The following is a 23839-nucleotide window of genomic DNA, read 5'->3' as shown; positions in this document are numbered from 1 at the left end:
ACATCGATAACATGATTCTTGGAAGAGATGAACTGGATGGTGTAGCTTTGAAATCATGTTTAGGGGGTGCAATTAAGTTGGGTAGAGGGGACAGAATGAATTGAAACATGGTATTCAAATTATATTTTGTCATTTTGTGCGCTACAAAATTCAAAAGAGAGGTATTCTAATCATCAGATTATATAGTAGTATGGAAGTAAGAAAGACAGCCGAGACATTAGATTTTACAAGTAAAGAATTAAACCCATCAACAAAACATGATATACTAAATCCATGAAATAATCATCTTTCATCAATATGTGGCTTATCACATGGCCATTGCATATTCCAACATATTGAAGATCAAACAAGGGCCCATGGCCACTCTACCATCAGAGAAAAATTCTTTGTTTGCATTTCTCCCTCACAAAATATACTGGGATGAAATTCAAATATACGTTTGTTATCGCAAGTACACTTGGTAACTGATAACAGCAGGTTTTTGGTATTAATACAAATAAGTAAAATAACATATCAAAGATAAGGCAAAAGCTCGTGGAGGAGAAAGAGAACGTAAAGATTGTAGTATGGTCAATGTAAAGTATCCATACTTTAAACTAGGTTTTGATCTGTTTCAGAGGATAGGCGGGGTGCGTCGATACTTTAACCCATGGATGAATTTGAATTTGGTCTGTCCCATTGTAGTCCAAACCCCAAACATAGGTGAAGACTTTCAATGGTCATTAGCGATGTGGTGGCTGCCACCAACAACCTTTGTAACCTTTGTAAGAGAGGATAGAATCCAACTAAAGCAGAAATTAGTCTTACTTTCCCAGGGAAAAGGCAGGATTTGAAGCTGCGATTTCTCCTTTGATGATGAACTTTATATTTGATTGGTAGAGGGAATTCAAGGAAGATGATCTTTCTCTCTCTCTTTCACACACACACATACATTGAGTGCATGTCAGCAGTTTCTTTCTCTTCTTCTTTGGGATATTGAATGGAGTGGGTCGACCCAGATCTGATCCTATATACTGTATCCATATTTAATTGGTTTGGATCGATAAAATGACCAATATAAAAATGGGTTGGGCATGGGCTTTCTTCTATGGATCTTATCTGGATCCATGATGGATATGCGTTCTTATTAATATATGGGTTTTGAGTGTTTGACCAATTAACATTCTAATACCTCTATAAAATATAATATTTTATGAGAAAATCTATGATGTGGAAAAGATATGGTATGGGAAGAGTTTTGATTAATCAAAACCCACCAATTAACATTTTAATTATCTCTATTACGTTTATGATTCTAGTTGACTGGTTAGAAGTTTTCAGATATCATATGTTTTCCATATCATAGTCGAACCCTTCATATTTATTCACATCAACGTTTTAAAAATAACCCAAAATGGAGTTACTTTTCCCTCCATGTGGCATGTTAGTGGTTGAACCATTTAGGTTAAATTGGTCACTTCATAACTTCCTACAATTAAATAATAAAAATATAAAATATATACAAAATTATAAAAAGCTGTAAAGAAATTGGTCAAATATCTAATATAATATATTCATTATATAAAACAAAAATAAAATTAAGTATGACAAATGACAAAAAATTATTAACAACGATGGAAATGAAAAAAACAAAAATATCTAACTTATGACCCATTGATTGTCCAATAGTTCAGCTGTTCAACTGTCGGATTATTAGGTCACCGACCAAGTCAACACTTTTTTTTTTTGCAAGCAAAAAAATCAAGGGATATATGGAATCGGAAATTAGGCTGGTTACGGGTTGATCCACATGCTTACTAATATTTATGCCCCATTCGCTTTTCATTAAGTCACTTATTTGGGTAAATGCACTTATATGGGTAAGTGTTTCTCAGGAAAGACTTACCCGGGTAAGTACATTTACCCATGTTCTTTTATTTACCGTGTAAATAAGGCAATGATCATCTTACCCATAAAAATTCTATTATTAAAATGAACATTTTTGTCCTATCGAAGTATTGACAACTTTCCCCTAGATGGGAAAGTTAATTTACCCATGTAGGACTCATGAAAATAAACTTTCATTGGTCCCCACATAAATCTGAAAAAGGAACATAGATTTCTTGGTTAATGAGAATCAAAATCACATTGACCAACTTCCCCCTCTCAAAATCCAACGGGCCTACAACTTGGGCCCGAGCCCGGCCCTGATAAAAAGCCCGAAGCCTGAGCCCAGGCTTTTACTCACCGCCGGTGACTGTGTTCATTGGAGCTGAGTTTGCGGTGAGCTGCGATTTTAAAAATGAAAAGTGTGTCAGTTCACGTCTGAGAGAGAGAGAGAGAGAACTCACTGCCGTTGCTGGTGCCTATATTCGCCCCCTCACCGGTGTCTGAGATTTGAAAGAGAAGTGAGAAGAAGAATGAGAGAGAGAGAGAGAGAGAGAGAGAGAGAGAGAGAGAGAGAGAGAGAGAGAGAGAGAGGACTCACTGTCGGAGTTGTTGCGCTGGTGAATGTTCATCGCCTCGCCGATTGTGTGGCTGCCTGGGAGTGTGAGGACTGAGGAGGATGTGAAGAAAAGAGAGATTCGGCTAAGGGGAAAGAAGTAAAGAGGTGAAAGAGAATAGAGGTTCGGCTTAGGGTTTTTTACGTTTAGTCTATAGGTCAGGTCGGGCCGGGCTATTTTGGCAAATCCCGAACCCAGCTCTAATTTATTGCGGGCCGGGCTTTTTGGCCTGAGATTAAGCCCGTTGACTCATTTGCATGTTCAATCCCGTCCGGGGGCCAGGCTGGTGAACAGGTCTAGTCGCAGGCAATATTAACTCGCTGAATAATACATGTGAAGGAGAGTACTGACAAAAGGAAGGATCCTGATTTGTACTGGAGTAAAGAGTAATTTTGGCTCAGTTTGGAAGGAATACAAATACAAATATGTACAGATTTTGCACTCTACATATTTATATTTATACTGCTTCCAGACCGAGCCTTTGTTTTGGCTATACCATTGCAGAAATCATCATGATAATCTCTCTCTCTCTCTCTCCATTAAATCATTAAATTCCATAATCCTTCTCTAATGTGAAATCTTGTAATCACAAAAACAAGAATATGATTCTGCAGATGAATGAGAGCGAGAAATCAAATGTGAACACTGGAAAAAAAAACTGCTTTTAAGATTCTGAACGCAAAGGAAAAGAAAAAGATTCTACAAATTCAATCCAACTAATAATGGATGGATGAGGATGACTATGACCCTCCATTCATCTCCCATTTTCTTTTACCCCTAATAAATGTGGACTATATATGCCTCAGCATACTCACTTCTTAGCTAGGTATGTGAATTCAAATCCCTTGATTTCCAAGTAAGTTAAACTCTTCGGATATATATAGTTTCTACATGAAGGATCAATGCATTTTCTTTCATTTCTAAAGTTCTTTCTTGTATCTTTTATGTCATTGAACCCCTATTTCCTATTGATTGTTTAGAGTTTTAAGTCTGTTCGAATTTGGCCACCTATATATAGGGGAGAGAGAGAGAGAGAGAGGGAGACGAATGTTAAGTTTATCATATATTCATATCCACCATCCTTTTATTTGTTTCTTGATTTAGGCATGTACATGGAACATGGTGGATGCACTTGCATGGATAGATGATGCTAAATGACTTAGGGTGTTCTTTCCAATATGAAATATTTTTCTTGTTGTGAGTTCCAAAATTAAATCAGATTTATCTTGTTTGAAAACCAATTGGTTCTTAAAACCAAAACATAGAGAATATGTCCTTTTGTTATAAATGTAATTTTGTTTCCAAAACTGCATGCAATAAAGATCATACATGTTCATGAATTTCTGGTTTGAAGAACATGTTCTCATGTGGTTATTTAATATCCTGTCCCATAAATTATGTAAATTCTATATTACAAATTTTGTTTTTATTTTAAACATGTATTGTTTTCTGAAACAAAACCATTTTTTTTCATTTTTAAAACAAAATTAAACACAGTTCAACAACATATTTTTTTTTATGTCTAAAACGAATGAAAATAAAAGCACTCATATTGTAGAACATATGAGTTAAATGATTTCCAGTTCATGTAGAACTTTACAATTTGACAAATTAAAATAAACTCTTTATTGTTTTCTAATATATATATATATATATATATATATATATATATATATATATATATATTTGTTCAGACTTCAGATAATTTAGACGTACCTTTTAGGCTTTTATGATGGGCTCATCAACAAATGAGATTACAATGGTTATAGTTGGACGCACTGGTAATGGAAAGAGTGCAACTGGAAATAGCATACTTGGAAGGAATGCATTTAAAGCAAGGCGCAGTTCTGGTTCAATTACAAGGCATACTGAAATGCAAACAACTCTTCTACAAGATGGCAAACGTTTGAATGTTATTGACACTCCTGGTTAGTTTATTTTAGTTGAATTATTTTCTTTATATATGTTTTATTTTGTTACTAATAGGAAGATGCATTATACTAAGAAAGCCTTTTTAGGGTCCACTCGGGTTGCGGTCAGAATTGGAATTGAAATCTCTTAAAATCGGAATTAAAACCCTCTATTCCCCCACCTGTTTGGGTCAAACAGGATGGCCAGGCCGGGAAGATTGGTGTTGGGAAAAGAAAAATAGGGTTTAGGGCTTTTAAATCACTTGTCTTTTTCTTTTTCCTTTTTATGTCGGCTGGAATGGCCGTTTCCTCAAATGGGTGAATGCCATTCCGTCAAAAATAGGAATCAGAATCTCATTCTGCCCAACCAAATAGCTAGAATTCCGATTCTATGTCTGATTCATGTGAACGAAAAGGGGGTCCGGATGAGCTGAAGACAAGCTTATACGCACTGGGCTGGGCTACCTATCACGAGTGAACACACCAGTGTTCAATACAGATGAGGCGCCACATGGGATCCAAGTGAACATTAGCATGTTCAATCGTGCATACAATCTTAATTATCTCCAAAAGGACCCTTAATTATTAGATAGACTTGATTTATGCCAAAATGTTTAAACTTCCATCCATACCCCATATTCTAAAATCTAAATAATGTCAGTAAAATGTATATCTTAATTTTTCCTAGGGTTTTTCTTCGTTTCCTCTAAATTTGTCTCTTTAATTTATATAAAATGTTGTTATTATATAATTCTTTCTAATAAACTTTTGCAGGGCTATTTGATTTTACACTTGGACCAGACATTGTTAGCAAAGAGATTGTAAAGTGTATTGATCTTGCCAAAGATGGGATCCATGCAGTTCTTATGGTTTACTCTATTCAAACTCGTTTTTCAGTTGAAGAAAAAGTTGCATTTCAAACCATTCAAGACCTTTTTGATCAAAACATTGTTAATTACATGATCGTTGTTTTTACCGGTGGAGATATGCTAGAAAAAGATGAGGAGACATTGCAAGATTACTTGATTGGATGCCCTAAGCCTTTACAGGTTATTTTTTGCCTTTACATTTTTTAGGACTATTTTTTCTACTGAGGCCACTTAATTCTTTGGTACTCACCTTATATATGTAGAGTCCTCATGGCATGGGTCTTTAGAGACATGCTGGATCATATAGAGCATAAGACAAATGTACACCATAGAGTCTAATTAAACATACTTTCTTGATGATCTTATGAATTAGTAATTTTAGAAAGTCTTAATTCTGCTCTATTTATTATATAAATGTAAGCAACTTCAATTGTTCTCTCATGATAAACTTTTGTCATATTCATACTTTTACTGAAGATGATATCTTGCACTATTCATAATGGATAGAATGCCATTAATAACCATGGTTTTTAAAAACGAACCGGTTAGGGGTCTGGTTATCGGTTCGAACGGTCTGATCGTTTGACCCGAACGACCGGCCTGTTCTGACAAAAAAAAATTAAAAAAATTAGAAAATGGTCAAAACCGTTCGAATGATTAATTAGACGGTTCAGTGATTTGCTGACCAAAATCAACGGTTTTGGGGGAAAAAGCGGTTTTGGAGAAAAACGAAACCGGTCAAGTGACCGATTCCTAGTTTTTCCGGTCCGACCATCCGGTCAAATCTGATTTTGGAAACAGTATTAATAACTGTGTCTAACATTGTCATAATCATACTTTAATTCTGCATTTGTACAACCCTATTAAGCGGATTATCGTCTCTAATGCATTTCCCTAGAAAAACATTGGCAACTCTAAGTGGCTAAGTAGGGATTAAGCCATACATATAAGGTTTTATTCTTTCTTTTGGCTAGTCCATTTAGTTATGGCATGATAGGACATGTTAATTAAAATATGATACAATTATCATCCCTAAATTTATCTAATTAATATTATCCTTCTCAATTAAATCAAAGAGTGCAGCTTTACTTAATTATTTTTTATCCACTTTCACTTTGAATTCTTTGAGCTTTCTAAAAGCTTCTTACTTAGTGCATGTTTGGGAGGGCTTTCAGCCAGCGATTTCTGAGGTTGCAAGGCAGGCCCACATGGAAAGCCCATAAATTACGTTTGGTGAAAATCCGAAAAGCCTACATGAACGTTCGGAATGACAGTTAAGTGACTAAAACATGAAACTACTGTAAATAGCTTATCTAGAAGTCTAGAACATGGATGCTCAACATCATGAACGGATTTTTCTGTAGCAGCTCAACCAAATTAGAAAAAAAAAAAAGAAATAGAGACTAGTCTTTACACATACCCATACTAAGAGTTTTTTTGGGTAGGTATGATTTTATTTGTGTAGTGGTTTAGTGTTTAGGCTTAGCCCCCAGATGGGTAAAACATTTTTATTACACTAACAAAATCCAAGGTGGTCAATTCTCCAGCTTTAGGGATTAAAAGAAAAAAAAAGCCACCAAAGTATATTAGTAAATCATCAGATTTTGTTAATGTTTGTAATTATATTACTTTTACCTTTTTCTTTTCTTTTAATGAATGGAAATGCATATTTTATTTGTTAAATATCTTGAAATGTTCAAATTATGGTTTTCCTAACTTAATTGATTTGCATCAATTAATAATTACACTTTTATTATGATTGAAAAATCAAAAAGAATTTTTGGTTTTGTTGATGCAGGAAATTATGGGGTTATGTAAAAATCGAGTTGTGGTTTTTGATAACAAGAGCAAGGACGAGAATAAACGAAATAAACAAATGCAAAATCTGCTTTTCGTGGTGAACAATGTCATTAAGCAGAATAATGGACGACCATATACCAACGAACATTTTGTTAAGTTGCAGGTAATTAAAGATGCTACCTTGATGGATTGCGTGAAGTAAAAAGTAGTTCTTTTAATTAATGTGAATTCTATAAATGATAAATAATGCTTTTAATTTGTGACAGGAAGAAACTAAGATGCAAAATCAGCAATTGAAAGAAGCTGAGCAAAAAGGAATAGCTAAGGAAGTGATGTCAAAGATGCAAGCCCAACTTAGGAAAGCATACGATAACCAACTTGGACAAATCATGGATATGGTATAAATCTCTAATTTTTATTATCTAAATTAATTCCTTGTTTGGGTTATTGGATTATTTTGAGTTTCGGACAATGCCAAAACAATTATACCAATTGTAAATTAAGCTCTTATATGGAAGTAGCTACAACATAATTCTCTCTCTCTCTCTCTCTTTCCCCAATAAAAAAACGCCCTAGGATATTGGTTGTTTAAATCCAAACAAGCCTTTATTAATGAAAATTCATAACCTCTCTATGAGTTGATTTTTCTATGTTCTTTACACCTTGGGCATATGCGGGCCCCACACCTATTAAAACAGTGAATACCATTAAGCAAATCAAAGTAAGAAAAATAAGTAAATTGTAAATAATCATATTCTGCCCCCTTGGTGTCATTCATCAAAGCCAAGATACCTCACCGGGAAGGGGTAGGGGTGGGGGGCCGGCCCGGGCTTTTTAGTTTTTTCGGATCTTTTGGTTTTTTCAGAGATGTGTCTCTTGGCTTTTTTCCCGGTTGATTTGCTCTCGGGCTGCTCGAGTTTTTAGAATTGTGGGCATTCAGGGTGGCCTTGGGCTGTTGGGCTGAAATGGGTCTGGCCCAGTTGGTTTCCTCGATCAGTAAGAGCCTCTCTTGTTCCAGAAAATGGTGTTCATGAACATTTTACACTGCTTTTTGGATGAGGAAATAAGTTGTTTAAAAGTATCTGTTCATGGGCCGGGCTTCAAGTTGGGCCCATGAACCTTTTACACTGCTTGGGCTCGGGCTTTAAACTAGGTCCATTCAAATTTTGACAAAAAGTTCAATACAAACCTGGCCCATGAAGAGGTCTAGTTTAAACTTTAAAACTATACCCAATGCATTTACAATGTTATCCAGCTTATAGCTAAAATGGTGCATTGTAAAATCAATTGCTAGATCATTAGTATTCACCATGTTATCATGCAGGTAAATTCAAATCTCGAAGATTCAATTTCTAGGATTAAGAAACAATTGGAAGAACAGAGAGCTGCACTTGCTGAGGAAATAAAGGCTGCACGAATGGTGAGGGGAAAATCAGAGGCTGAAATTACAAGGCTTGTGCAGGAATTAGCAGCAGCCAAGACGGAGATTGAGCAATTTGATAAAAAAATGAATTCAAGATGCGGTTTTAGGTTAAAATATGGTCCTCTGGAAATTAAAATTAAATTTTAATTGTTTACTTAATTATTAGTAGAAATTGATGGAACTTGGATGATAATACTTATCCTATCCAATTTGCATACACATACATTATATATAGGCCAACTGATGATCAATCTAGCTAGTTTGCAAATATTTTTTTAGTAGATAATTAAACTTAAAATTTATACTTAGCTACTCCAAAATTCGTGACAGGATGTACCATTTCTCTGTTTGGAACAAGCAAGTAGGGGTGCAAATGGATCGGAGATCCAAACTCCGCTTCTATATTGTTGGATTCGGATATATCTGTTTCGAATTGGGTTGGCTAATCAGATCCGATTAAAAATAGGGTTGAATTCGGATCACTCCTATCCAATATATATATATATATTTAGATCAGACTAACCACGATATTCAAAACATTGAATTCAAACGTGACACCACACCATTCTCTTCGGTAGCACCTAACGACCTCGCCAGTCACCCCTGCCTTTAATTGCTTGCAATTTGTCTTTTACCAATTCTAGCGGCGAACCTCCGCTTCGGTGGAGTGAAATAGAAAAATTACATTTAGAGATATAGTAATAAATTAGATTACTTTTTTTTAGTAGAATAATTATAATTATATTATTATAAATAATAAATAATTATAGTAGGCTTCAGTCTCGTTTAGAGCTGTCAACAGGTCAGGTCTAAGTAGAATTAGTAGACTTCATGGTAGAATTAGTCTTGAACCAGTTATTTAATTGAAATAAAATCATAGATCTGATTATATTTAAATAGTACTAAGGGCCCGTCTGGTTTGCAGTCACAGTTGGAATTGGAATCAGAACCAGAATGGTCTATTCCCATAGTCTGTTTGGTTTAGACAAAAATGAGAATAGGAATGGGAATGGGAATTGGAATCAGCAGGAGTTATATTTCATTTCCAAGGGATGGGCAGAGAATGGCTATTCTCTCAAATGGGGGAATGCCATTCTAGCAGGAATGGGAATGAGATTCCGATTTCGCCCAACCAAACAGTTGGAATCGGAATAACCCATTCCGGTTCCAATTCTAGACCCCTATTCCCATGAACCAAAAAGGGCCTAAGTTATTTTTATGTTAATAAGTTAAACATTTTTAACTAATATTATCTTATTTATTATCTATCGAATTTACTATTTCAAACATAAAAACATGATAAAAATTACAAGAAAGCTAAAAAATTATATATTTCCATAAAATAATCAATTCCTGGATATGAATTAGTTTTGGACAAGTAAGAACAAAAACACACCCAATTATTAGTCAAGACAAAATTATGGAACCATAATCGTTATAATTATGTTCAATCAATTTAGCTCCATTGGGTAGACCCAACCCATTGGTTCAGCCCTAGTTTTTCTTAAATAAATTAATGTTTATATAATAATTTATAAAATGAAGTAAAATAAAGAAATGAATAAATAAAAGTTTATTGAGATGAGACTGGTATAGGCTATCTCGAATTAGACCCGACTCGTTGATAACCCTAAATATTGGGCTCAAGGGGAGAAAACAATTTGTTAGTAAATAATTTCTAAATAAATAAATAATTTTTTATTAAAATTTTTCTTTCAAAGTCAAATCTCTTATAAATAATTTATTTACTTTTATTAAATAAATAAATGCTTAAACAATGATGATGATGATGATGATGATGATGATGATAATAATAATAATAATAAAAATAAAAATAAAAATAAAATAAAAAATAAAAATAATAATAAAATAAAAAAAAATAATAATAATACATAAATAAATAAATAAATAAAAGTTGAGAAAGAGAATTAAGCAAGAGAGAGAATTATGCGCGAGAAAAGGGGGATTGCATTTTATTTTATAGGACGACATAATCATAAATAATTAAATATGACACTTCTATAATTTTCGAATGTCATAGAGTCAATTACATTGGAAGGTTTGTTTTATATGTGGTAGTCCTGTAATTTTCGAATATCATAGAGACAATTACATAGTAAGGTCAAGAAAGTAAATTTGTCTTATATGTGGCTCTCTTATAATTTTTGAATGCCATAAAATCAATTATGTTGAAAGGTTTGTCTTATATGTGGCAATGTTATAGTTTTCAAATATTATAAAGACAATTTTTAAAGAGGGTAAATTTGTTTTATATGTGACGCTTTGTAATTTTAGAATACCTTAAAGTCAATTATATGGGAAAGTTTGTCTTTATGTGACATTCCTGTAATTTCTTCATTTTCACACGTTTAGTGGTTTTTCTATGTGGGATACCGCTTCTTGGAAGGAGAATGCATGACTGTACACCTATTTTATTGTTAGAATATATATAGATCATAGATTTGTGCATATGGGCCCATAACTTAAAACCAAATAAATTTAAAATAGCCTTCCCAAAAAGTAACCTGAGTTTGGATTTGCTACCCATACATCTTCCAACATGATATATACCAATGTTTTAAAAACCGACTTGGAACAAGAACCACTTTGGCCATTGCTTTCTGGGATGAATGGGTCTGTTCCAAATTAAAAAAGTAAAAAAATAATTAAGATAACAAAAAATTGTTGTTTGGGTTTAATGGGTCGATGGTTTGATCATTTGGATCAATGGGTCGCTGACAAAGTTAATGGTTTTTGGACAAAGAATGAGTTAAGGGTGAAACGGAATTAGTTGTCTAGATGGTTTCCGGGCTGAATAATTTGAAAATAGTGACATATATTTGCTAATGGTGGAGCTAGAAATTTTCTTTTGTGCATTATGACATGTTTGCCCGCCTACTTGCCCATGGCCAATGTGCATCGTAGCACACCTAGGTCCTCTGTGTTGGGTGCTAGGGCTGCAAATAAGTCAGTTCAGATCCGATTCAAATCCAATACCGATTTGTTAAGAGGCGGATTCGGATATCCCTCTTGATCCTAACAAATCAAATTGGATCGGAAAAGTCGATTTGTTAACTTAACGGATCAAATTCGGATATTGGCTGATTCGATCCGCTGTGACTTGATCCGATCCATTAATTATGGAATATTATATATTATATATTATTTAGATAATATATATGTATATTCTATATATTATTTATATAATTATATATTATATATTTTAATATATTATTATATTATATATTATTTATATTACATAATATAAATATAATTCTAATTGAATTGGATTCGAATCGGATATCTGATAATACATTCAAATTCGAATTTGAATCATGCTTTTGAAAATCAGACAGATCCTTATCAGATTTGAATTAGTTGGATTTTCTTAACGGATTGGATCGGATATGCCCTTACTAAATCAAGCTTGTTAGTGGCATGTGCCTACAAAGCTTTGCTAGATGCCTATGGAGCTGACAAACCACCCCCACTAGAAGAACCCAAAATCCTTGTCGGAATTGACTACAAGTACTCATGGATCTATTTTTCAATTTGCTACAAGGTCATGTCCCATTCCCAAGTAGCCTCATCCACTAGAAGTCCCTTTCACTTTATAAAGTACTATGCCCTTTGCTTCTTCTTGGTTTGTCCGAGAGTTTTGTGGTCCAGTATCTTTTTCACTTCATTCTCGAACTACTTGATGATCACCAAGGGAGCTCGCCTTTGTGCCTACCTTGACTGGTTCAGCAAGTTAGGGTGGAACTTCTCTAAAAAACTAACAAGGAATGTTGGGTGGATCTTTAGCCTATTTAGAAGCTTCATCCTATAAATCACTCATCATACCTAGGTATCAAACCTCTATGTACTGTCTTGCTACTGATCTTCTTCCATATCGAAGGTGTTAACTTTAGCAAGACTTGGTCCCCATCTTAGAACTCCACGGGCTGCTAGTACTGGTCTACCCACTTCTTCATTCGCTTCATCACTTTAGCCAAATTATCTTTGGCCTCATCCAATAACTCTTGTTTGTTCCTGGAAAACCGATGGACTGCAAGGCACCTCCCCTTAGAAAGTTGCTTTGCCACCCCATGAGGGGTTTGTGGTTGATGTCCTGTAGCCAATTCAAAAGGACTCATACCTGTTGATGAGCTCTATTGTAAGTTGTAGAAAAACTACATCAGGTCCAACACATCCACCTAGTTCCCCTGATTGGTTGTCACAAAGTGGTGCATATACTCCTCCAACTAGGCATTCACCCCTTCTGTCTGACCATCTGTTTGTAGATGATTGCTTGTAGAGAACTTGAGTTCAGACCCCAACAATCCGAACAATGCTGTCCAAAATGGCCTAATGAATCGAGCATCCTGATCAATGACTATATCTTTAGGAACTCCCTAATATTTTACAATGTGTTTGAAGAAGAGTTGAGATGTTGTATCTCAACTTGAGTCGGGATGAATATGACATACTTAGTGAAATGGTCTACTGTGACCATTACTGATGTAAGGCCCTGCACCTTGGGAAAGCTCGTAATGAAGTCCATAGATAGGCTTTGCTAGGGCTGATCAAGGATGGGTAATGGCTATAATAGGCTTGGAGTCTTCTTTCTCTCCGCCTTGTCCTACTAACATACCAAGCAAGTACTCACATATAGTTCCGCATATGCTTCCATCTTTGGCCAATAATAGAACTTGGTCAATAGGGCCAATGTTCTCTCTTAACCTCGATGTCCAACCCAATAGTGTCATGAGTTTCTTTCATCAACTCACACAATAACCCACCAATACTTAGTACATATACACGACCTCCTTTAATATACAATACCCTATCTTCTATCTAGAATCTCCACATTGTTCTCTCTTGGACCTACTGGAACAACTTCTATGTGATAGGGTCATGTTGGGTTTCTAGCTTGATCTGGTGAAAGAATCAGTCTCCACTACCATCTTGCCTACAATCTTCCTACTAAGAGCATTTGCAACCTGATTGTGTTGCCCTAGCTTATGTTCAAAGGTCACATTAAACTTAACAAAGAACTCTTGCCACTGAGCCCGCTTCGTGGTAGGCTTATTCTGTGTAGTGAAATAGATCACTACCACATCTGTCCGAACCACAAACTTGGTTCCCAACAGATAATGTCTCCATATCCACCAACAATGATGATGGTAATAATTTCTTTTTCACGAGTTTAATCCTTCTGTTTTGTAGCATCCAGCATCCTACTCTCATAGACAATAAGGTGTTCCTCCTGTACTAAAACACCACTAATAGCATGGTCAAAGACATCAGTATGTACCTTGAAGGGTACAATGAACTCTGGTAACTTCAAAATAGGTTCTAATGTGATTGTTTCCTTCAATCGATCAAAAGAATGTTAGCATTCTATAGACCAATGCCATGGTTTGTTCTTGAGAAAATCCATGAGCACAACTACTTTCTTTGAGTAATCTTTAAATGAACTTACAATAATAGTTGGAAACTCCTAGAAATGACCAAAACTCGGTCATCTTTGTAGGGGTTGGCCACTCCACAATAGCCTGTATTTTGTACTCATCCATACGCACCTGATCCTTACTAGCCCAATGCTTGAGGAACATAACTTCCTTATGAGAAAAATCACATTTTTCCATTTTTACATACAACTAATTTTCTCTTAGTTTACTTAGCACATTCCTAAGATGGACTAAATGGTCTTCCAAGGTTGGGCTATATACAATAATATCGTCCAGAAACACCATCATAAAAGAGTTAGAATAGTCATAAATACATCATTCATTAAATTACAAAAAATAGCTAGGGCATTAGTAAGCCCAAATGACATTACAAGGAACTCATATAACCCATAACAGGTGATCATAGTTGTTTTTGGCTTGTTTCTTGCCTTAATGAGGACTTGCCAATATCCATAGCACATTTAATTTTGGTGAAGTAGATTGTTTGACTTAGTGAGTTGAAGAGGTCCGGCACTAATGGAATGGGGTACTTGTTCTTTATGGTAACCTTACTCAATGAATGGTAGTCCACCAAATCCTTATCGACTTGTCTTTCTTCTGGTAGAGCACAGGTGCACCATAAGAGGCTTTAGAGGGCTGGATGTGGCCAAATGTCAGCAATTCATCCAATTGCCACTAAAGTTCCTCCAACTCTGAGGGTTCCACGTGATAAGGAGCATGAGTAGGGGGCTTCGCTCCTAGCAATAATTCGATACAATGGTCAATCTCCCATCGAGGTGGTAGTTCCTATAGAAGTTCTGCTGGCATCATATCGTCAAATTCTTTTAGCAACTCAGCCAATGAATCATCAATTTCTATAGTCAAATCTAACTTTACTTGCACCAGGGCCATTAGGTAAGTCTTTTGTCTCTTCTACAAGACATCTTTCACTTGCATGGTAGACAAACTTTAGGCATTTTCTCTTGCCTGTTTGAGCATTAGGCATTGTATGAGTAACAAAACATGGTTAGGTATCACCATCATCAGTAACCTACCCAAATGTGGCATCACCACCACTCTTGACATCACTAAAGAGTTATTTCTAAGAATAAAATCAAAGTCACCTAGGGGCACTACCAAGAAATAGCACTTGCCTCGATAGGGTCCAATTTGTAAGTCCACATTTACGATCGTGCCCATGATAGGCTTGGCCTTTGAGTTCATAGCCTTGATATGACTATCAATCCTCATCAATGTCAGTCCCAACTTCCCAACACGAATTTCAACAACGAAATTATGAGTCGCCCCTATGTCTAACATACCCAACATGGGGTGACCATTCACATAAGCACTTACATACATTAATCATTTTGCATGGGTACCTCCTATTGAATTGCAAGGGATTCACTCGAGTAGAAGGTTTAGTGCTTGAACTGCTATCAACCTCCGAAACTAGAGCACTCATCTTTTCCTTCTTGGGGCAACTCTTGACACGATGCGGTCCTCCACATAGAAAGTAATCCTCTCCTATAGATTTCTTTGAAGCGTAATGGGACTGATTTTTGTTCTTGGCTTTAGCCTTATCACCTTTCTTTTTCTTGCATTCAGTTTTCTTGCCCTTGTTGAATTTATGAGTCTTGGCCTTCTTCTGCTTTCCTTCTAGGTTAGAGTTAGAGAGCTTGTTATCAATTAGCCCTTTAGCAATAGATATGGTTGATGGCAAATCCTTTATAGTTTGTCTTCATAGCTCAGCTAGAGCCTATTGCTGTAATCCTAACATGAAATTAAACAATTTGTCCTCCTCGAACATCCTCTTGATGTCCATAAGTAGTGAGGAGAATTGCTTCACGTAGTCTCTTATAGTGCTAGTGTGTTTCAATTTCTTGAGCAAGTCTTTGGCCATCCAAGAGACATTGCTATGGAGAAATTGGTCATATAATTCCTTCAACATTTCCCAAGTCTCAATCTTAGGCCTACTCGCCTTAGAATCATCATTTATTTGGGTTCTCCAGCAAATTTTGGTGTTAATGGCACTAAGTCATTCTTAGGAGCATGGCAAGCCTTAAAGTATTGCTCTGTCACAAAGGAAATTCTCAAGGTCTTTGGCATTTCTTGTATCATTGAAAGGTTTTTGTTCAGGGACTTATACTTTTGTGGTGTTCTTTGAAGATGAGGGGGCAAAATGCACCAGTTGATGAAGGTGAACCAACTCTTTTTCCATCGCTTCCACCCAACTTATCAACATCTTGTACCTCTCATCCATGGACTACAACCGACCTGCCAATGCCTCATGGTCTTCTTTAGAAGTCATATTTTCCATAATGTTTCTAACTGAGCAACACGGTACTTTTGAATCTCCGACTATCCTTTCAACATTCTTTGCCATTTATGAAGGTAGAGCCGAACCCAAGCATTGATACCAACTATTGCAAGAGTATCTTTTTCTCTTTTATTAAGCCCTCGTGTGGCACTAAGCGCCTACCTTGGTCAACCAAGCAACAAAGAATGAATAGAAAGGAACACAATGTACACAAGAGGTTATCAAAGGGCTACCACCCTAACATTTTATTATTTCACTATTAGAGGAAGTGCTCACGCCCAAGGATGCCCCCAACATCTTGGCTAGGCCCTGTAAATAGGCTAAACATACAATGCTGAGCCTATAGAAAGCAACAATACAACAAATCCCTAAAAAACACATGGCCCGAGCCTAAGTCTGGAGCTATGCATACTAAGTAATCATCCAAGTTGGCCGCCTAACCTATTTTCGAGCCGCCATGTGTTATGCTCTATAGTAACCCCCTAGCCAATGGTCCATAACCGCTCAACATTCTTATTCGGACAACAGCTAGTAGCAACTACCTAGTCTGTGTCACAATAGCCCACATACGTGATGTATATACGACCCGAACACTGTGGTCAATTAACGTACTCGTTTATCTCCCAGCTTGCCCACAACCAAAGGTGCATCTTGCTCCCACTCTCTGATGCCCAACAGCTACTAGCAACTGCCTAGTTCGTGTCATAACAACCCACACATGTAATGTGGCCTGAACACTTGTAGTCTGCTCATGTACCCGTCTAGCTCTAAACTTGCTTGAAAGCTTGCTCATGACCATACCAAAGGCATGTCTTGCTCCCACTTGTTGATGCCCTTGGTTGAACCCCTAAAGCCTACCCTCATGCACACTCATCTGATAGTATAAGCATCCAAGTTTGCCTTGTCGCTTAAGTGTATGTGCCCAATGCCTTGGTCACCCGTACACCCATGTCCTTGTTGCAATTTGCCCCACCCAGCCTTGGGGCATGGCCACATGGACACCCAAAACTTATCATTGGTGCTTCCCATGAGAGATTCCACACCCCCTCTAAAGAGTACCTTAAGCTTTTGGTACTCTACCAAACAGAAACATCAAGGTAGCTGAAAAATCATACTTTCGATGTGGTTGCCCATCATCAGCACTTCACACATAGACTACACCAAAGGGACAAGTCACATGTCCTTGTCTTTGACGCACTCATCAATGTTGTGTCAAGTTAGTGTCATGTTTGTTCACCTGTGTGCCTATGGCCAATTTATGGCACGACACGCCTGCTTGCTTGCATGCCCGCGACCAATATGCCCGCATGCACAAGTTGTAATAGAATTATGCTAGATCCAATAGGTCCACCCAATTCCCTAAATTGCCTATCACAAAATGGCGCAAATACTCCTTCAACAAGGCATTCACCCATTGAGTATGATCATTTGTTTGCAGATGATTGCTTGTAGAGAACTTCAATTCAGACCCCAACAATCGGAATAGTGTTGTCCAAAACCACCTAGTGAATCAAGTATCCCAATCACTAACTATGTATTCATGAGCTCCCCAATATTTCACAATGTGTCTGAAGAAGAGTTGAACTGCCATGTCTACTATGCAGGCATGTGGAGTTGGGGTGAATGTAGAAAACTTAGAGAAACGATCTACCATAACCATCACTAATGTAAATCCCTAGACCTTTGGAAAACTTGTATTGAAGTCCATAGATAGGCTTTGCTAGGGTTGGCCAGGGATGTGCAAGGGCTCTAACAGGCCTGGAGTCTTCTTTCTTTGTCTTGTCTTATTAACATACCGAGGAAGTCTCCACATACATTTCCTCATTTTCTTCCATCTTTGGCTAATAATATAACTTGGTCAATAAGGCCAAGGTTTCTCTCTCGACCTAGATGTTTATCCCACAAAGTATCATGAGTTTCTTTTATCAACTCTCGCCGCAACCCTCTAGTACTGGGTACAAAGTGCCCTTTTGGACCTGCTACAACAACTTCTGTTTGATAGGGTCATGTTGGGTTTTCACATTGATCTGGGGAAGGAAATTAGTCTCCACTGCACTGATTGCCGCCACCATCTCACTTACAATTTTCGTACTAAGAGCATCTGTAACTTGTTGTGCCACCCTAACTTATGTTCAAAGGTCACATCGAACTCAACAAGGAACTCTTGCCACCGAGCCTACTTTGGGGTAAGTTTCTTTTGTGTAGTAAAATAGGTCACTACTACATTGCTTGTTTGAACTACAAACTTCGTTCCCACCAGATAATGTCTCCATATCTACAAGCATTCATAATTTTGGTATTTTTGATATTTTGGTTAAATTAATTTGTGAAATATTTTTGATATTTTTAATAATTACTGATATTATTTTAGTAAATATCAACACCTAAACTATATATTTTTTTGTAATTTTGGTAAATTGGAAAATCAATTACTAAAAATTATTAATTTTGGTAATTTAATAATTACTAAATAATAATTAATTAAAATATTAATAAATACATATTTAATAATTAAAAATTATTGATAAATTTTCATTAGTCAATTTATTTCAATAAATATAAATTCATTTTTTACACTTTTAGTAATTTTGGTCAATTTATTAATATTTAATGATACTATCATATAATAATTAAGTTTTTTTAGTGGAAAATTAATTACATATATAATTATTTTTTATATTTTCAATAATTTTGATATTTACTATAATTTTTGAGCAATAATTAGTGATTTTGATAATTTAATTACTAAAAATTAATGATTTTGGAAATTTAATTAAGTGAATGTTAAATTATAAAACTTCCAATTATTCATATAAATAATTGGAAAATTTCAATAATTTCCGTAAGTATTGGATACTACATTCATAATTACCATAATTATTGGAATTATAATTATGGGTTTTAGGGGTGTTATGGGTTTGGGGAATGACCCCTGAAGTGGGAATGGTAATGGATGGGTTTGGGCCAGGGGTCATTCTCTTTGTCCCTACCTCGAGTTTTAATTAATCCCCATCTTTGATGCCGATCCCCGTCGGGGAAAAATTTAGCCTACATCCTCGGTCCCCGATGTAGACAGATTCCCCACTAGGGACCTGAATTCCCAAATTTTTTAATTAAAAGTTTGTTTTCAGAATGATGTTTAATTAAAATAAATAAAAAAACTAAAAATGAAAATATTATTTTAAATATATTTTGATATATAATATAAATAATATTATATATACATATATATTGTAATAATTTCTTCCCCATCCTAACCCCGCTAAGGAAGTTTCCATCTCCTCGGGGAGGCCAGGTACTTGGTGGGGATGGGGAAAATTGCCATCCCTAATCCTGGGTTGTGTAGTCCCATAGAACAATCAATTTTAAGTCCAATAAACCCTAACATCTTTTTCCCGTGCATCACATAAGGACCCACTAGAGTAATTAAATAGGGTTTTACTTTCTTTCTGATGTGGCAAGTTGGTAAAACGGAACAGTTGTGAACGCATTGGTGGCAAAAAGGTGGGCTTATAACAGCATCGCGGGCTTTACCGTGGCTTGGGGCTGTAATATAGGTGGGTTTAATCTGAGCTTTTGCATGGATTGGGCTTAAGTTGTTTGGGTTGAGGCTGAGCTTGGGCCTGATAGCCTTATCTGAACTCAATCAAATTTGGCCCAACCCAAATTGAATCCGCCCAACCTTTTGTATTTATTAACACTATCATTTAGACTCCAGATATATTTATAGTTTGCGTGTGCAAGCCCAAGCTTGGCCGACCCTGCACGAGCCTGACCCTAGCCTAGCACAAGTTTTGTTGGGTTTAGATAAGACTGGGCTTGGGTTGTCAAACTTAGGCCTTGATCTTCTCCGATCTTAGCATTGGGCGTAGGATGGTTTGATCCATTGGCCCAAGACCTGGTCCGACTGGCCCAAGTTGCATCCATATACAACATCCCTCTGCTCTCTTAAATTTGTCTCTCTTTGCATGATAGAATCTATTGTGTGTTAAAAAATAGACGAATGAAACAGTTGTGTATTTGTTAACAGTAAGGTTCAATTGCACATCAGGAACCATGGTGAACAATGATTTTTGTCCCTCTAGTGGAGGTAGGTGATAAGGTGGAAATATATAAATCTTTTGTATTCTTAACGGTGTTTGTTTTTATTTAGTTATCTTTATTTGGATTTTTTTTTTGTTGCTATTGAATTCTCTTAATTGTGAGTTCGTTTTAAATACTTTGTGATTTTATCTGTAATGAGCCCAATAATAATACTCTTTGGAGATTTAAAGCTAATACTAAGTTATGGTACACGTATGACGTGGCCAATGAAAACCCACATCAGCCCTGTGAAAATGTTTTCTTGTTAGGTTTAGAAACAAGTTGTGATTTGTTTTTTCAAACAAATTAAGGCCCCATGGGTCAAAAATCGGAATTAGAATGGGCTATTCCGATTTCAATTATTTAATTGGGCGGAATCAAAATCTCATTTTAATTCCTATTCCTACTGAAATGGCATTCCCCACTCTATTCTTGTCCTAAAAATAAAATCCCATTCAATTCTTACTTCCATTCCCATTCCAATTCTAACTGGATCCTAAAACTATTTTGCTATTGTGAGACGATTCAAATGGTTCTATCCATTCGGTTTTACGAACACAGGTCATCTATTAGAAACAACAGTGTTTCTGGTTACAGTCCAACCATCCAGCGTTATGGAATTTGTAAGGTTGAAACACAGGTTGATAGAACAAAACTTAATTTGTTAAGTTGACCCAGCAAAGGAATTAATTGTCAAATGACCGCCTGGAGAGTGAAGAGCATCAGTGGGAATGTGGGATAGAAAAAAACAAAAGGGCCTTATTTCATGGGACCCAAATGGATGAGTTGGAACTTGAGACAAGGACACCTCACCTCACCATAACATGAGGTGGCATATGAGCTATATAGTTAAATAAAAGGTGTCACTTTAAGGCCCAAACCTAATCCGGAGATTCCATTGAAGCAGAGGATGCCAGTGCTTCTCCCCACGTGTTTCCATCATTACTATAGTTACCGCTTGGGCGTAACAGTGAGAAAAACCACAGAAATCTGAACGTCGGTGTTTATCCCCAATCCGGAGATTCCATCGAAGCAGAGGATGTTGATGCTTCTCCCCTGGTGTTTCCGTCGTTCCTATAGGTGAGAAAAACTACAGAAATCTGAATCTTGGTGCTTCTCCCTAATCCGGAGATTCCATCGGAGTAGGGAATGTCACTGCTTCTCCCCAACGTGTTTCCGTCATTGCTGAATAAATTTGTGACTATGTTCTTTATGGAGAGAAATGAGGAGATTCAGCTTAGAAGCTGAGCAATTGTAGGATTAATTGGGCAGGGATTCTGGGGCGATATCAATTGGTTTGGACTCGGAAGCCGAGTAACAGTGGTTGTGTGGACTTAAAAGGTACTATTGTAGAGGGAGGCACTGTCAGGTTTGGACTCGGAAGCTTAAAAATGGTGGTCGTGTGACTCGGAAGGCACCGTTAGGTTTGGGCTTGGAAGCCGTGAGTGGTGATGGAGGTACTGTAGCAAGAGATGAACACTAACACGATGTGTTTGAAGGACGAGTTGGTGAGTCGTCCTGTGTTGAGAGTGAGATGTAATAATCTATTTTCATATATATATATATTTGACAATGTATAGTTTTTATATATCCAAGAAGAAGAAACTAAAGGAGTCTAAATATAATAATCTAGCAACCTGGTTCGGTTTTCCGGCCGGGTTAGTTTGCATAAATCTGATGAGTAGCTTTTATTAATAATACTTGAACTATATATGATGGCAGTGGATACTACATAATTGGAGCGAAGAGAAGTGCGTGAGAATACTGAAACGGTGCAAAGAAGCAATTCCTCCAAAAGAACAGAACATGGTGGGAAAGTGATTATTCTGGACATGGTTGTGGATGGTGATCATCAGAATTAATGGAGATGACAAGTTGGCTTCAAACCAGCTTTTCCTTGACATAATTATGATGGTGATGTTAATTAGGGGGCTGTGAGCGCACAGAACAAAAACTTCAAGAATGGAAGAAAATATTCATGGAAGCTCGTTTCTCTCACTACAAGATAAAAGCTGTTCTTGGTTTCAGATCCATTATTGAGGTTTATCCATGACTACTACTTTACATCCCAAAGACTGTATGTACTACACCAAGAAGCCTTCGGGATTGGGTCCGGCTTGAGCTAAAATGCAAAGCTTATCTGGTGGAGGATAAACTCATTCAGCCCGGTCTGAGTTTGGGTAGGTTTCTTGCTCAGATAAAGGTACTTCTGTTTCTGTTTTTGTTCGTTTTTTGACGCCGAGCTACTTTTTGCAGGTGCAATGGAGGCCGAGAAGACTCGAGGTGCGAGTCTGTTCAGTGGCATGAAACGGAGGAAGCGAGCTGCTAAGCGAGTTCGTGCCGATCATTCCCGGGTGGCGGAGCCCGAGGCACCGAGGATGGAGCCTCCTGGGGAGCCCAAGGTGCCCCCTCCAGTCCAGGAAGCGGCAGAGGCTCCCTATGCCGACACTACCTATACCTGGGCTGGGCCTTCAGGCTCGGGGAGCCACGATGGTATTGGGAGCGTGCTGACGCCGGACTACGCTCTCCGAAAAAGCAAGGCCGCCACTTGTCCTGAGGAGGTCGCGCAGTGGGCCGATCTCCCTACCAATCTCATAGGTGCTCGAGCTGCAACTCACGCCATGGTGGTAAGTCGGAGTAGTTTTTTTTTTTTTTTTTTTTTTTTTTTTTTTACGGAGCTGATTTGTCCTCGTTCTGGCAGGTGAACTCTTCTATTCACGCTTTGGCAATCCAGGCGGAGAGGGGCTTGAAGCGAGCACAAGCTGCCGAAGTGGCTTCCCGTGCTGCGCGAGCTGAGTTGTCGAGGTCTCGGAGGGACACAAAGGCCTTAGGAATGGTGGTGAGGCACATGGTGGACCTGAAGTTGGACCTGGAGCATCAGGTTGAGTACCTCCAGGAAGATATCAGGGAGAAGACTCAGATCTTCTCTCAGGCCGTTGAGGAGGCGAGGGTGAAAGCCGTCGAGGATTACATCGCTTCGCCGCGCTTTGACGACATGATGGTGGGTTCGTACATAAGGAGTTTCAAGCTGAGCTGATGGATGATAAGGAACACGTACCCCGAGCTCGATATCAGCGCCATAACCACTTCGCGCATTACTCAAGAGATGGCTGCCGCAACAGATGACGATCCGGATTCTGAAGACGAAGCGGGGCCTTCGGGTATTATCGAAGTCCCTTCTGAAGGCGAGGAAGATGTACCTTCGGGCTTGTGAGCTCGTTCTGTGTTTTTGTTTTGCTTCTTCCTTTTTTTTTATATACTGTAAAGCGAACATTTAGAAATGAAGTGCTTTTTCCGTTCAAGTGTTGTGCAAATATTCTTCTTTTGCCGATGTGACTATGTGCCCGAACTGCTTAGACTTAATCCCCGAGGCGAGTTAACATAGTAAGGCTATGTGCCCAATCTGTTCTCCGCCCAGGTTAGTTAACATAGGCTGAACTAGGCCCTGGGCTATGCACTGAGCTTACGGTGCCGAGGTCATCTTTAGCTCGGCATTCTGGGCCTTAGGGTGCCGAGGTC

The 23839-nt window shown here is 37.4% G+C and overlaps 2 protein-coding genes across 2 annotated transcripts; both read left to right on the top strand.

Moving 5' to 3' along the window:
• Positions 1–3319: 3319 nt before the first annotated feature.
• Positions 3320–8729, top strand: LOC104586264 (immune-associated nucleotide-binding protein 9-like). The gene is made up of 6 exons (XM_019200651.2): positions 3320–3339; positions 4207–4411; positions 5168–5442; positions 7061–7225; positions 7329–7460; positions 8387–8729. Exons 2-6 carry the CDS (start codon positions 4213–4215, stop codon positions 8630–8632), a joined length of 1017 nt encoding a protein of 338 aa, XP_019056196.1. The 5' UTR covers positions 3320–3339; positions 4207–4212; the 3' UTR covers positions 8633–8729.
• Positions 8730–21192: 12463 nt separating this feature from the next.
• LOC148803549 (uncharacterized) lies at positions 21193–23605 on the top strand. The gene is made up of 4 exons (XM_088896757.1): positions 21193–21828; positions 22043–22500; positions 22577–22947; positions 23022–23605. Exons 3-4 carry the CDS (start codon positions 22582–22584, stop codon positions 23355–23357), a joined length of 702 nt encoding a protein of 233 aa, XP_088752883.1. The 5' UTR covers positions 21193–21828; positions 22043–22500; positions 22577–22581; the 3' UTR covers positions 23358–23605.
• Positions 23606–23839: the final 234 nt, after the last annotated feature.

This window comes from Nelumbo nucifera, chromosome 1 (genome assembly GCF_055504915.1).
Source record: "Nelumbo nucifera cultivar China Antique chromosome 1, China Antique-T2T, whole genome shotgun sequence".
NCBI lineage: Eukaryota > Viridiplantae > Streptophyta > Magnoliopsida > Proteales > Nelumbonaceae > Nelumbo > Nelumbo nucifera.
This window is presented reverse-complemented; position numbering and strand designations above follow the sequence as displayed.